This window comes from Coregonus lavaretus (assembly GCF_964263955.1).
Source record: "Coregonus lavaretus genome assembly, chromosome: 3".
NCBI classification, from domain to species: Eukaryota; Metazoa; Chordata; class Actinopteri; order Salmoniformes; family Salmonidae; genus Coregonus; species Coregonus lavaretus.
Genome location: NC_139990.1, coordinates 9,652,968 through 9,669,115, shown reverse-complemented (window position 1 = coordinate 9,669,115; position 16,148 = coordinate 9,652,968). Strand labels below are relative to the sequence as shown.

Genomic DNA, 16,148 nt, shown 5'->3' with positions numbered 1-16,148 from the left:
CTCAAGCTCTGTCAGGATGGATGGGGAGCGTTGCTGCACAGCTATTTTCAGGTCTTTCCAGAGATGTTTGATCGGGTTCAAGTCTGGGCTGTGGCTGGACCTCATGCAGCGCGACACATCTCCTTCACATAGAGTTGATCAGGCTGTTGATTGTGGCCTGTGTTATGTTGTCCCACTCCTCTTCAATGGCTGTGCGAAGTTGCTGGATATTGGCGAGAACTGGAACACGCTGTCGTACACGTCGATCCAGAGCATCCCAAACATGCTCAATGGGTGACATGTCCGGGTGAGTATGCAGCCCATGGAAGAACTGGGACATTTTCAGCTTCCAGGAATTGTGTATAGATCCTTGCGACATGGGGCCGTGCATTACCATGCTGAAACATGAGGTGATGGCGCTACAATGGGCCTCAGGATCTCATCACAGTATCTCTGTGCATTCAAATTGCCATCAATAAAATGCAATTTTGTTCGTTGTCCGTAGCTATTGCCTGCCCATACCATAACCCCACCATGGGGCACTCTGTTCACAATGTTGACATCAGCAAACTGCTCGCCCACACAACGCCACACTCGTGGTCTGCGGTTGTGAGGCCGGTTGGACATACTGCCAAATAATCTAAAACGACGTTGGAGCTGGCTTATGGTAGAAAAATAAACAAATTCTCTGGCAACAGCTCTGGTGGACAATCCTACAGTCAGCATGCCAATTGCACGCTCCCTCAAAACTTGAGACATCTGTGGCATTGTGTTGTGTGACAAAACTGCACATTTTAGAGTGGCCTTTTATTGTTCCCAGCACAAGGTGCACCTGTGTAATGATCATGCTGTATAATCAGCTTCTTGGCAAAGAAGAAATGCTCACTAACATGGATGTAAAAATATTTGTGCAAAACATATTGAGAGAAATAAGCTTTTTGTGTGTATGGAACATTTCTGGGAACTTTAATTTCAGCTCATGAAACATGGGACCAACACTTTATATGCTGCGTTTATATTTTCGTTCAGTGTATGCTATTCATTTATCTGAATGTTGATAATACAATCTGTGTGCTCTAGTGATGTCTGATCTGAGTTTGATTGGTTATACCTAGGAATTCTTATATGGGAGCACGGAGCAGCATCAGTCCCTCATTACTGTTGACTTGAAGCCGGATTTATTTATATATTTCCCCCTTTCAGGGGTATAACAAAAGCACCCTGTAGGTCGAGTAGTCACACTTCCTTACCAACAAATAGAACTTTACAATTTGTTTTAATATTAGAGGAACTATAGTAATAACTGTTATTGAATCCATGCAGCTTCTCCACAGTGGTGTGTATTCATGGATGCCAAGGGAAGCCAGACTACCCCCCCCAAAAATGACCAAGAAAAAAATTAAACATTAAATAATTTATCTTCCATCTCTCTGTGTTCCATAATTTTCTTTCAATTCACAGGAGGCTGAATGTATCTCACCAGAAAAAGCATCAGAGCGAGCAAAACAGCACCCCTCTGTCTCTGTATGTGCAGCCCATCTATCTGATGCTGTCTGGTCAAAAAGAGTATGGTACTGTTGCCACCTGTAGCATTGAATGCAAAGGAAGCCAGCGAGCATTTGGCCTCCCTTGATAAAAAAGTATACAATAATAGCCAATCAGCTTTGAGCTAAACTGAGTGAGCTCAACTGAGAAAGGTCCTGGCGCACCCAAAAAAAAAAAAAGAAGGGTGTCAAGGGTAGCCAGTTTGGATTTGGCTTCACATCAATTACATCACATCAAGCCAAACGTCAGACAGAAAAAAAACTTTAATTGTTGCATCTCGTTGTGTTCTTGTCTCCGGTGGCTAGCTAGCCAGCTAAAATGGTCCCTTTCCTAAATTAGCCATGGATGGAGATAGGGATTTGGACTTGTGGTTTTATTCAATTATCCGTACTGGCCAATGATTATAACGGTGATTCTGATCCAACCATAAATTCATACACTGTGCCTCTGGCCTGAGAGGATGGAAGTTCAATATGTAGCTAGATGTAATAGGCTAATGTTAACTAGCTGGCTCATCATTGCCCATGAAAGGAAGTTAGGCTAGCGAGCAAGCATTTTAGCCAGGTAGCCTAGGACAACAAAAACTAAAAGCGTGTGCTGTATGACAGAGTCATAGACCGGTTCGGCAACATGAAAGAGATGAGGATGGCATTGGCGTTTCTCTACAAAGTAAGGTGAGTCAACACGTTGAAAAACATCTACACACACACAGAAATCAGTACCATGGACAGCCACATATTTAGCTTATGTTGATTGGACTTAATTGTCTTTGGTATATTTTAGTTGTCACTGTATTAGAGTAAGCATAGGTGATTTGAGGATGTTGAAATGGTGGTGGAATAGTGGAGCCATCTCCTGTTTTGTTTGCTATTTGCGGTAACTCTCCGGTGTTCTAAATCAATAGTCGGAAACATTGACTTGATTGACCATGCTGTAGGTCATGTAACGGTTTGTTACATGCAATATGCTTTGTGGACTCCACAAAGCTCTCCGGTTTTGTAATGAAACAAAGGTGTGGTTGAATTTATTCTGCTACTGTCTTCTTATTGTCGTCTCGGCCTTAGGCCTACATATCACGGTGTCAAGGCATATGAACTAATAGGTTATAGAGTCCCGTGTAGCTCAGTTGGTTGAGCATGACGCTTGCAACGCCAGGGTTGTGGGTTCGATTCCCACGGGGTGCCAGTATGAAAATGTAGGCACTCACTAACTGTAAGTCGCTCTGGATAAGAGCGTCTGCTAAATGACGTAAATGTAAATAGAGCAAACAACGCAATTATCACAACACATAGGTTTGTAATATGGCTTTTTGTTTTTTCTGGCTTGGCTTTCCCAGTGATTTTACCCACGCACTGCTACTGCCTCTCCATATACAGTGGGGGAAAAATGCATTTAGTCAGCCACCAATTGTGCAAGTTCTCCCACTTAAAAAGATGAGAGAGGCCTGTAATTTTCATCATAGGTACACGTCAACTATGACAGACAAATTGAGGAAAAAAATCCTGAAAATCACATTGTAGGATTTTTAATGAATTTATTTGCAAATTATGGTGGAAAATAAGTATTTGGTCACCTACAAACAAGCAAGATTTCTGGCTCTCACAGACCTGTAACTTCTTCTTTAAGAGGCTCCTCTGTCCTCCACTCGTTACCTGTATTAATGGCACCTGTTTGAACTTGTTATCAGTATAAAAGACACCTGTCCACAACCTCAAACAGTCACACTCCAAACTCCACTATGGCCAAGACCAAAGAGCTGTCAAAGGACACCAGAAACAAAATTGTAGACCTGCACCAGGCTGGGAAGACTGAATCTGCAATAGGTAAGCAGCTTGGTTTGAAGAAATCCACTGTGGGAGCAATTATTAGGAAATGGAAGACATACAAGACCACTGATAATCTCCCTCGATCTGGGGCTCCACGCAAGATCTCACCCCGTGGGGTCAAAATGATCACAAGAACAGTGAGCAAAAATCCCAGAAACACACGGGGGGACCTAGTGAATGACCTGCAGAGAGCTGGGACCAAAGTAACAAAGCCTACCATCAGTAACACACTACGCCGCCCGGGACTCAAATCCTGCAGTGCCAGACGTGTCCCCCTGCTTAAGCCAGTACATGTCCAGGCCCGTCTGAAGTTTGCTAGAGTGCATTTGGATGATCCAGAAGAGGATTGGGAGAATGTCATATGGTCAGATGAAACCAAAATATAACTTTTTGGTAAAAACTCAACTCGTCGTGTTTGGAGGACAAAGAATGCTGAGTTGCATCCAAAGAACACCATACCTACTGTGAAGCATGGGGGTGGAAACATCATGCTTTGGGGCTGTTTTTCTGCAAAGGGACCAGGACGACTGATCCGTGTAAAGGAAAGAATGAATGGGGCCATGTATCGTGAAATCATGAGATTTTGAGTGAAAACCTCCTTCCATCAGCAAGGGCATTGAAGATGAAACGTGGCTGGGTCTTTCAGCATGACAATGATCCCAAACACACCGCCCGGGCAACGAAGGAGTGGCTTCGTAAGAAGCATTTCAAGGTCCTGGAGTGGCCTAGCCAGTCTCCAGATCTCAACCCCATAGAAATTATTTGGAGGGAGTTGAAAGTCCGTGTTGCCCAGCGACATCCCCAAAACATCACTGCTCTAGAGGAGATCTGCATGGAGGAATGGGCCAAAATACCAGCAACAGTGTGTGAAAACCTTGTGAAGACTTACAGAAAACGTTTGACCTGTGTCATTGCCAACAAAGGGTATATAACAAAGTATTGAGAAACTTTTGTTATTGACCAAATACTTATTTTCCACCATAATTTGCAAATAAATTCATTAAAAATCCTACAATGTGATTTTCTGGATTTTTTTTTCTCATTTTGTCTGTCATAGTTGACGTATACCTATGATGAAAATTACAGGCCTCTCTCATCTTTTTAAGTGGGAGAAATTGCACTATTGGTGGCTGACTAAATACTTTTTTTTGTAGATTTACAAGTTAGGTATTTATTTTCAGTGGGGGTAATGATTCAAACAGCAGATAGCCATCTCCCTCTTTAACTGAAATGCTAATTTCAAGAAACCAGAGCTGGCAACTCTAACCTTACCAGCTACACATAGAACTCATAGAGCATGGCGTTTGCAACGTCAGGGTTGTGGGTTCGATTCCCACGGGGGCCAGTATAAAAAAAAAAAAAAAAAAATATATATATATATATATATATATATTCACTGGATAAGAGCGTCTGCTAAATGACTAAAATGTAAATGTAGAACTCCTTAAACCAAATACAGTGAGGGAAAAAAGTATTTGATCCCCTGCTGATTTTGTACGTTTGCCAACTGACAAAGAAATGATCAGTCTATAATTTTAATGGTAGGTTTATTTGAACAGTGAGAGACAGAATAACAACAAAAAAATCCAGAAAAACATGTCAAAAATATTATAAATTGATTTGCATTTTAATGAGGGAAATAAGTATTTGACCCCTCTGCAAAACACGACTTAGTACTTTGGTGGGAAAACCCTTATTGGCAATCACAGAGGTCAGACGTTTCTTGCAGTTGGCCACAAGGTTTGCACACATCTCAGGAGGGATTTTGTCCCACTTCTCCAAGTCATTAAGGTTGAGGCTGACGTTTGGCAACTCGAACCTTCAGCTCCCTCCACAGATTTTCTATGGGATTAAGGTCTGGAGACTGGCTAGGCCACTCCAGGACCTTAATGTGCTTCTTCTTGAGCCACTCCTTTGTTGCCTTGGCCGTGTGTCATTGTCATGCTGGAATGCCCATCCACGACCCATTTTCAATGCCCTGGCTGAAAAGATGGATATGGCCCCGTCCATCGTCCCTTTGATGCGGTGAAGTTGTCCTGTCCCCTTAGCAGAAAAACACCCCCAAAGCATAATGTTTCCACCTCCATGTTTGACGGTGGGGATGGTGTTCTTGGGGTCATAGGCAGCGTTCCTCCTCCAAACACGGTGAGTTGAGTTGATGCCAAAGAGCTCGATTTTGGTCTCATCTGACCACAACACTTTCACCCAGTTCTCCTCTGAATCATTCAGATGTTCATTGGCAAACTTCAGACGGGCCTGTATATGTGCTTTCTTGAGCAGGGGGACATTGCGGGCGCTGCAGGATTTCAGTCCTTCACGGCGTAGTGTCTTACCAATTGTTTTCTTGGTGACTATGGTCCCAGCTGCCTTGAGATCATTGACAAGATCCTCCCGTGTAGTTCTGGGTTGATTCCTCACCGTTCTCATGATCATTGCAACTCCACGAGGTGAGATCTTGCATGGAGCCCCAGGCCGAGGGAGATTGACAGTTATTTTGTGTTTCTTCCATTTGCGAATAATCGCACCAACTGTAGTAACCTTCTCACTAAGCTGCTTGGCGATGGTCTTGTAGCCCATTCCAGCCTTGTGTAGGTCTACAATCTTGTCCCTGACATCCTTGGAGAGCTCTTTGGTCTTGGCCATGGTGGAGAGTTTGGAATCTGATTGATTGATTGCTTCTGTGGACAGGTGTCTTTTATACAGGTAACAAGCTGAGATTAGGAGCACTCTTAAAGGGAGTGCTCCTAAACTCAGCTCGTTACCTGTATAAAAATACACTTGGGAGCCAGAAATCTTTCTGATTGAGAGGGGGTCAAATACTTATTTCCCTCATTAAAATTCAAATCAATTTATAACATTTTTGACATGCGTTTTTCTGGATTTTTTTGTTGTTATTCTGTCTCTCACTGTTCAAATAAACCTACCATTAAAATTATAGACTGATCATTTCTTTGTCAGTGGGCAAACGTACAAAATCAGCAGGGGATCAAATACTTTTTTCCCCTCCCTTAAGGCTACTGATGAAAGCAAGGGTTTAAACTGACAAAGGAAGGAGTGTGTGTGTGTTTCTCTCTTACTTTAGCTTCTTGTTTTTCTTATTCCCTCAAAACCGGGACCGTCAGTGTCGGACATTCATTTCAACACTGCCCAGCAGAGTTTGAACACAAACGGCCACCGTGGTCAGACAGAAAGAAAGACGCTCCTTTAAGTTGTTAATACTCAACAGCCTCTAGTCAGTAGATTATTCCCTGCTCACCGTGTCACATGGTGGAGGGGCCCAAACAGGAATCATGAGACACTGGCTTGATGGATGATGACTCTCCAGCGCAGACCCAGCCCAGACATGGCTGGCCACAGTCAGTCAGTCAGGGGAGGATGGAAGCCAAACAATGTGTAGACGAAGAAGCCTAGGATTTCTCCACACCTAAAGGGGGGCATCACCCCATGACCATGGGACACTGGAGGATGACTCAAGTCTCCAGTTCAGGACTGGACATAGCCAGGGGTACCATGTGAGAGGGGAGGCCTGCGATTTTCACAGTGTTATGATGGGAGGCCCATGACGATCTACTAGAGAGGGAGTTCTACTGAGGCACTTCTGGGATATGAGGGGAGCTTTCATTGGGCTTAAAAATATTATATATATATTTATTTTGGTGGTGTAATCTCTGAGCTAGAAGACTGTTGAAGCTTCTTTTTCAGGCTCTCACAACAAAAATGTAATTCAGAGATGGAAATCGTGTCCTTCTCCCGTGGAGATGTTCCTTGCTCTACATTTGTCCTGATTTCCTCAAGATCATTGATATTATGAGCAGGAAACCCACATTTCTCCACTTGAACCCAAAAGCCAGCCGATTATTCAGTTTGACTTTTACAGCCAGGCCCAGGTTTCTCCCCTCAGTGTAATGTTAGTGCTCCCCAGGCTCCCTGGCCCACCTACAGCTGACAGCCAGTTGACAGCCCATAAAGAAATCAACCCTATAAATGAATTCACTTAAAGAAATAGACCCTGTATTGAATTGCGAGTCACACAGCAGCGACCCTTTTCACCCCGGACGTTTCCGATGACAACAGTTTATAGCACTGTGCTGTTGCTAGGGGTTGCAAAGGGGATAACATTAGCGGCATAACGAGAATAGCAAAGAAGTTAACTGCATAAGAGAAAAGATGGGAGATTGCAGGTTGTCCTTCTATGATCCTCCACATACACAGGCCTAGTCTTTGATCATGGGACCGGGAGGAAGTTGTGTAAAAATAAAGCAACAGATGAGCAAACCCTTCTGGGATAGAAGTATGGAGTGGACATTCCATTACAGCTGACTTGACAAGGATTCTGACAAAGTCTTATCCTGTTATGGTTCATGTTCAGCTGGAGTTAAAATAAACCACTATCTCCACAGTGATAGGCCTATTATATTTAAAATTTTAGTCATTTAGTAGGCGCTCTTATCCAGTGCCTGCATCACCATCCTCTGCTTGGTAGTAGGGCTGGACGATATGGCCCAAATATCATATCACGGTATTTTTCACATTTTTGAAGGTATTTTATGTTTTTAATAATAAAAGTTCCAAATTTGCTTTATGAGTAGTGCGTGACCCTAGGGTTGCTTCAATGGGTCGCTCTCCATTCTGATTGTTTTATACTGTTCAATTAAACTTCAACCACCAAAATTTCCTGAACTCATTTGAGATCATTTCCACACTGCCACGTAGGGCTGCATGATATAGGCTAAAAAAAACGAGGCCTTATTTTTAACCAAATGTTGCAATTGCAATTTGACTTGCGATTTAGATCAAAACACTTGGGTGAACTGTTGGAATCATGTAAATATAATGATTATTCTAATTCTATAGTTAGAAGATAGTGTGCACTTTGAATACATATTTATACTTCTCAACATATTACAAATAATGCCACTAATAGAATGGTAAGAAACAAAGTACAACTGTCATTATTTTCCTGTGATTACTCTCATATTGGTTGCAGTTCAGCATTTCATAGCATAACATTCTCAATTAGCGGTGATGACGTTTAACAACTGTATGGAGGACACATTCTGGGGAGATGCTGATTTTAAACAACTCAAATAATCGAATAGCCAGACAATGAATGAAAATGCCAAGCAGGAGTTATTGTGACAGTGTAGGACTCAAAGTGTTGACAAGTGTTTCCTCGGGGACCCTATAATCTTTGGCTACATTGAATGTTCTCTTAGATACTTCATGTAGCTAACATATTCATATACTTTGCCTATTCCTCTTTGATTTAGAAGATACTGTTGCAAACATGCTGATTTAGGTCTACACCATCACTGGTATTATCAGGCTGTATAGCTAGTTACGTTTTCTCTGACTCAGTACATTTATTAGCTAACTAGCCAGCTAACTAGCGATTAGCATTAGGTGCTAACAAGATTTAGGCCCAACTTGCTAATAAAAGACAAACTAGCTGTTTGCCGATGTAAGAAACACAAACGAAGTGTAATTATAGAACGCTAGTGGATTTACATTAAGAAGCAAAGTGAAAACAGCATCGTTGCCATCAACATTGTTGGATGTGGGCTCCCGAGTGGCGCAGCGGTCTAAGGCACTGCATCTCAGTGCTAGAGGCATCACTACAGACCCTGGTTAGATTCCAGGCTGTATCACAATACGGCCATGATTGGGAGTCCCATAGGGTGGTGCACAATTGGCCCAGCGTCGTCCGGTTTTGGCCGGGGTAGGCCGTCATTGTAAATAAGAATTTGTTCTTAACTGACTTGTCTAGTTAAATAAAATACAAAATGTGCTGCATTGACCATGCAGACTGAACGCAAGTGTCTCATGGTCGAGGAACAACAAATGCGCTCCTTGAGTGACAGGGGGCGGGGCTAGATCTTTGTGGCAGGCATGGAGAGAGAGAGATGACACAAGTAGCGAAGTAAACTATAAAAATGGACGTTACACACGGCGTATCACATTTAACAAACTAAACATTAAAATAACGTTATATAAGGTAAAGTAAAAACCGGTCCGTGCATCAATACTGGTATATCGTAAAATATGATATACCGCCCAGCCCTCATCTACAGGTATCTTAACTGCCAAAATAAAGGAAACACTTGAGTAAATGAGGGATACAAAGTATATTGAAAGCAGGTGCTTCCACACAGGTGTGGTTACTGAGTTAATTAAGCAATTAACGTCCCATCATGCTTAGGGTCATGTATAAAAATGCCCAGTTGTCCATTATTTTGGCTACCATGGCTAGCAGAAGAGATCTCAGGGACTTTGAAAGAGGGGTCTCAAAGGAGTATAGGGGGTTTAAAGAGTGTGTGTGTCTCAGTCACCAGATCTCAACCCAAATGAACACTTACGGGAGATTCTGGAGCGGCGCCTGAGACAGCGTTTTCCACCACCTTCAACAAACCATCAAATGAATGAAATTCTCGTGGAAGAATGGTGTTGCATCCCTCCAATAGAGTTCCAGACATCTATGCCAAGGCGCATTGAAGCTGTTCTGGCGGCTCGTTGGCCCAATGCCCTATTAAGACACATTATGTTTATATTTTCTATATTTTGGCAGTTACCTCTATATGACAACTCTATGTTCTTTGATGTTTTAACCTGGCCTTACAGGAAGAGATGTGTCAGTGTCAGTCAGTGGAGTCTCAGTCTTGGCTGGAGGGGGTGGATGTTGCTGCCTCAGATTCTGAAAGACTTCCTACAAGAGCCAGACCTCTCAATGGAGCCAGTTGTGTCTTATTGAAATCTAATTAGAGTAACTTTGCTATGACCTTGGTCTTACAGTAATTACTATGATTAGGTTAGGCCGCATCTCAGAGAAAAACATGTTTTGAAGCATACAGGAAGAAGGAGAAACATTTTTCCTCCGTTTTCACGCCGTTCCATTGTAGAGCTAGCTTGCGATTCTGCTACATTATGAAAGAAGATCAATCGGAAATCTTTTGTTTGCGAACAAAAGTTTAGAATAATGTTTGATTGGATTATCTGGGGTGCGTTACTAATGGCCATAGATCAATTGTAAGGTTTTCAAAAGCTATAACATATCGTTTGCATTAGGCCCTACGTTGCCATTCCTTCGATAACCGTATCTTATTTCACTGTCTGAGTAATAAAGACTTTCTGAGATTTCCAGCCTTAACCCTACATAAAATAAACAGTAGGTCTATGGCTATGGTCATTGAGACAGCGATGAAACTGCTATGCCTGTTCTTATTATCCTATTATGTCGCATTGTTGCGAGGTGAACCTGCAAGTAAGCATTTAATTGTACTGTGTACGAGAGGTCTGCGCGGAACTGATTTCTTCATCCAGCTCCCGTCCCGCAGCTTTTCATTCCGCACCCACCCGCTCCTGCTGGATTTCTTTCTGACTCCCACCCTCTCCCGCAAGAACTGGTCCCGAACCCAACCGCAGTCCGGCAATGTTATTTTAAGCATAGCCTATGTGACACAGCTCACTTGCCAGCCATGGTCCCAGCAATGTTCTGCCCTACACACAATATCAAAAGCGCAAAAATAACAGAATAAATATATTAAATTACTTGTTTCATTTAGACCACACATACTGTAGGAGCACTTGATCTCGCACGCCCAACTAGGAGAGGAAGGATACTGAACTTAAAGCAACGAATTCTGAGTGTGTGTATGTGACAAAGGGGTGCTTTTAATACAATAGGTAAACCTAGGCTAACGCATACAAAGCAGAAAGATGACCATTTCCAAAGATGTCTGTCTGTCTGAACGATCGCGCCGCAATGATCTCTGTTTAGACCAGCAGGCCTATACTGTGTACCATTTGTATCCTGTGCATATGACAAATAAACTTGACGTGATATAGGCCCTGGTTTCTTCTTACTTTGCCCCACTTTCACACAATCAGTCATACCATGAAAAAGAAACATCCCATTGGCCCTTTCACATCCTGCTAGTGAGGTGGTAGCCTACTCAAGGTAAATTGCAGCTCACACATTCGAGTACAATGTCTCCACATCAAATACGCTACATCACAGCAGAAGGCTCACTAAAGTAAAGAAATACACTACCGGTCAAAGGTTTTAGAACACCTACTCATTCAAGGGTTTTTCTTTATTTTGACTATTTTCTACATTGCAGAATAATAGTGAATACATCCAAATTATGAAAAAAAGTGTTAAACAAATCAAAATATGTTTTATTTGAGATTCTTCAAAGCCACCCTTTGCTTTGATGACAGCTTTGCACACTCTTGGCATTCTCTCAACCAGCTTCATGAGGTAGTCACCTGTAATGCATTTCAATTAACAGGTGTGCCTTCTTAAAAGTTAATTTGTGGAAATTTTTTCCTTCCTAATGTGATTGAGCCAATCAGTTGTGTTGTGACAAGTGAGGGGGGAGGGGGGTATACAGGAGATAGCCCTATTTGGTAAAAGACCAAGTCCATATTATGGCAAGAACAGCTCAAATATGCAAAGAGAAACGGCAGTCCATTATTACTTTAAGACATGAAGGTCAGTCAATACAGAACATTAAGAACTTTGAAAATGTCAAGTGCAGTCGCAAAATCCATCAAGCACTATGATGAAACTGGCTCTCATGAGGACCGCTACAGGAATGGAAGACCCAGAGTTACCTCTGCTGCAAAGGATAAATTCATTGGAGTTACCAGCCTCAGAAAATGCAGCCCAAATAAATGCTTCACAGAGTTCAAGTAACAGACACATCTCAACATCAACTGTTCAGAGGAGACACTGTGAATCAGGCCTTCATGGTTGAATTGCTGCAAAGAAACCACTACTAAAGGTCAACAATAAGAAGAGACCTGCTCGGACCAAGAAACACATGCAATGGACATAAGACCAGTGGAAATGTGTCCTTTGGTCTGGAGTCCAAATTTGAGATTTTTGGTTCCAACCGCCATGGCTTTGCGAGACGCAGTGTGGGTGAATGGATTATCTCTGCATGTGTATTTCCCACCGTAAAGCATGGAGGAGGTGTTATGGTGTGGGGGTGCTTTGCTGATGACTGTCTGTGATTTATTTAGAATTCAAGCCACACTTAACCAGCATGGCTACCACAGCATTCTGCAGCGATACGCCATCCCATCTGGTTTGGGCTTAGTGGGACTATCATTTGTTTTTCAACAGCACAATGACCCAACACACCTCCAGGCTGTGTAAGGGCTATTTTACCAAGGAGAGTGATGGAGTGCTGCATCAGATGACCTGGCCTCCACAATCCCCCGACCTCAACCAAATTGAGATTGTTTGGGATGAGATGGACTTTTTCTCTGCCAGTTGAGGACCTGTGAGGCGCCTGTTTCTCAAACTAGACACTAATGTATTTTTCTTCTTGCTCAGTTGTGCACCGGGGCCTCCCACTCCTCTTTCTATTCTGGTTAGAGCCAGTTTGCGCTGTTCTGTGAAGGGAGTAGTACACAGCATTGTACGAGATCTTCAGTTTCTTGGCAATTCCTCGCATGGAATAGCCTTCATTTCTCAGAACAAGAATAGACCGAGTTTCAGAAGAAAGTTATTTGTTTCTGGCCATTTTGAGCCTGTAATCGAACCCACAATTGCTGATGCTCCAGATACTCAACTAGTCTCAAGAAGGCCAGTTTTATTGCTTCTTTAAATCAGCACAACAGTTTTCAGCTGTGCTAACATAATTGCAAAAGGGTTTTCTAATGATCAATTAGCCTTTTAAAATGATAAACTTGGATTAGCAAACAACATGCCATTGGAACATAGGACTGCTGGTTGCTGATAACGGGCCTCTGTACGCCTATGTAGATATTCCATTAAAAATCTGCAGTTTCCAGCTACAATAGCCATTTACACATTAACAATGTCTACACTGTATTTCTGATCAATTTGATGTTATTTTAAATGGCCAAAAAATTGCTTTTCTTTCGAAAACAAGGACATTTCTAAGTGACCCCAAACTTATATACGGTAGTGTATATATCTGGTCCTCATTTTGTGCAGAAAGACATTCATTTACATTTTAGTCATTTAGCAGACGCTCTTATCCAGAGCGACTTACAGGAGCAATTAGGGTTAAGTGCCTTGCTCAAGGGCACATTTACGTCATTTAGCAGACGCTCTTATCCAGAGCGACTTACAAATTGGTGCATTCACCCTATAGCCAGTGGGATAACCATTCCCAGACACTGTACCAACAAATGGATGGAGAGACATTTCCCGTGAGCAAAAACAGACCCCTGAGAGAATACAGTAGGTAAGTAACCAATGGCAACTATGAAACTGAGAGAGGAAAGGGGTGTTTGTATCAACTCAGCTCAATTAAACAAACAAGCGGAGAAGTATATCATTACTGAACTGGAGCAATTCCCTAGCTAAAACCATTAAACCCTACAATAAAAAGGTATTTCCCCCTGGTAAACAATTTCATGCCTTTGTCATTAAGGTTACCTGAAATTCTGATGAAAGATAGACTTGCAAAAGACACAGCACTCTATATTTCTCAAAAAGGAGTCCATAAATATGCTCTTTCCTCTGAGTTTAGGCATAATGTTTAGCTGATATTGGTCAATTAGGCTCCAGATGACGGCGCAGTCAGACACAGGCTTTCATACTCCTTTTACCTGAAACACTAAAAACAAACTGACATCTCACTCTGTTGCCATGACAGCTGCCTGACAAGAAGAAAACCGTTGACTGGTGGTCCCATCATGAGTCACCCTGATGAAAACCTTGGCAACAGAGCCAATTTATATCCAGTGTACACTGGAACTAACTTTTTTGAATTAAAGGTAATAGAAAAGGGTTCATATGTCATATTTGCTGTGTATTCTATCTGATACATAGTGGCATGTCAAGAACGCTGCCTTTGTATTGAATGCCAGGGCTGCTTTTGATGAGCACGAATATACAATAGGCCTACATAGTATTAAAGTTTTTTTATTTTACAGGTTTCTGAACCTCAAGACATATTACAGAAAAAGCAGATGGACTTCAGGAAATTGCATCACCTCTATGCGCCAAAGGATGATGATCCTGCTCATGACCACTGACTAAAATGTTATCTATATAAAAGAAAAGACAAGCAGGTCAGAGGCCTTCCTACCTGGCAGCCTCTCCTGCAAAGTACACAAAAAAGACACAGTGTGTCTCTGGCATCATCCTGCAATCTGTTGTTTAAACAACACGCTGCTCCCTGGCCTGCATACCAGCTGCAGTGAGACTTGAGAGGTGGGCAGGCAGATGAAGGGAGAGGAGGGAGGAGAGGGAGGCACAAGGCAGATGGCTGCCCAGTAGGAGAGGAGAGGAAGAGGGAGTAATCAAAGCCAGGAAGGATGTATTCAGCTGCTACCTGTCTGGCCCTGCATCGAACCACCTCCCAAGAGGGATGTTGGACAGAATGAGAACTGAGGGGAGGGAGGGAAGAGAACAGGGAAGTGGTCAGAGGGGTCAGGGGTCATAGGGGACTGGAGAGCAGAAGCAGAAGTAGACAGTGGGAGAATCTCAATTGCATACACCGCGCCTCCTTCTCAAAACCCATTGGATAAGAAAGCCAGAGGTCCCTCCCCTCTGACCTTCTCCTCCAATGGGTTTTGAGAAGGTGGGGAGGAGAGAGTTAGTGAGGAGCATGCAATTCAGATTCTCTCAGTGATTCTGCTCCTCAAGAGGCATAGGTTACTACTTGGATTGTTATTGTGCAAGGTGTAGCCTAGTTCTGGGAGTGAAATAATAGGCTAGACCTGTAGAGACATGAAGTGTTTACCCATTTCCGAGATGGCAGGAAAACTGAAAAAGTGCTGATAGACTACTAGACAACATTCTGTCAACAGTACAAGATTAATCACAAGAACAGTGCAAATCAAAGGCAGACTGTTCATAATCTAGTTCACTTTAGTGATGCCTATCAAATAAAAATAACATATTATGACAACATACACATAGTACATTCAAAGTGTGAAAATTGAATTGTAACAGTTGTGCCAGAGACATTGTCTACAATGGAGATAAAAATGTATATTGTCACAAACCTTTAAAACGACGAAAGACATACAGTAAACGTATCAATGGATAATAAAGGCATACACGTGAATGATCAAGAAGCAGAACAATCTGTACACAGTAAAGAATGTGTGACACATCTAGAGCAAGGTGTGGTGTGTGGGCATTCCAGGAGCAAACATATGGTAAAACGTATTTTCAACCCACTTCAGTGAAAATAACTGCAAAACAACAACGCATAAATGTACAGGCTAATGGTTCAACCAATATTATGACTCATTCCACGTTTTCTTTCAAACGCGTGCAACAAAGTAACAGTTGAGGTTGGGTTTTGAAGTCGAGGACCAGACAAACTTCCTTGTGTCTGGATTGTTTTTCCTCCCACATTCAAAGAACAGGAACATTGTACAATGTTTGTCTATCTTGTTTCACTTGTATGGGTTGAGATGAATGGCTTGTATATTATTGTCTCGGGGTATATCGAAGAATAGAACATTCAGTTATTATTTTTAAGCTTCTGCAGAAGGCTGAACTTGAGTTAGTTAGCATATGCTCTGATTAGCCTTCAGCTAGCTGGCTAACTTTGGTTAGAAACAAACTAAACAGTGTTTTAAAACGGTTGTCAGTGATAGTACTGTCATTTTGCATGCTGTAACAAATACATTACCTTGATCTGCTTGCTCCATCCTCACGCTATGTGCTGTTTCTGCTATTCTTATTTGGTCCAAAAGCTTGCAGGTTCCCCACTTCGCTCCTGCAATCTTGTGCACTCACATGCTCGCGGTGGGGTGGGGTCCTCTGTGACGTCAAGCCGTAGAAAGAGCACGTAGAAGTGT

At 42.4% G+C, this 16,148-nt stretch overlaps 1 protein-coding gene across 2 annotated transcripts in view; it reads right to left on the bottom strand.

Annotated features, from left to right (window-relative positions):
- Nucleotides 1-16,148, bottom strand: part of tpd52 (tumor protein D52) — a gene marked incomplete at its 5' end in the record, with an annotated part of 47,735 nt that extends 31,587 nt beyond the window's left edge. For both annotated transcript variants that reach the window (XR_014613064.1, XM_084158556.1), the window contains one exon: nucleotides 15,980-16,148. Coding sequence is in view for 1 of the 2 variants with exons in the window: in XM_084158556.1 (XP_084014682.1) it covers nucleotides 15,980-15,998 (19 nt within the window). The remainder of the gene's footprint in view (nucleotides 1-15,979) is intronic.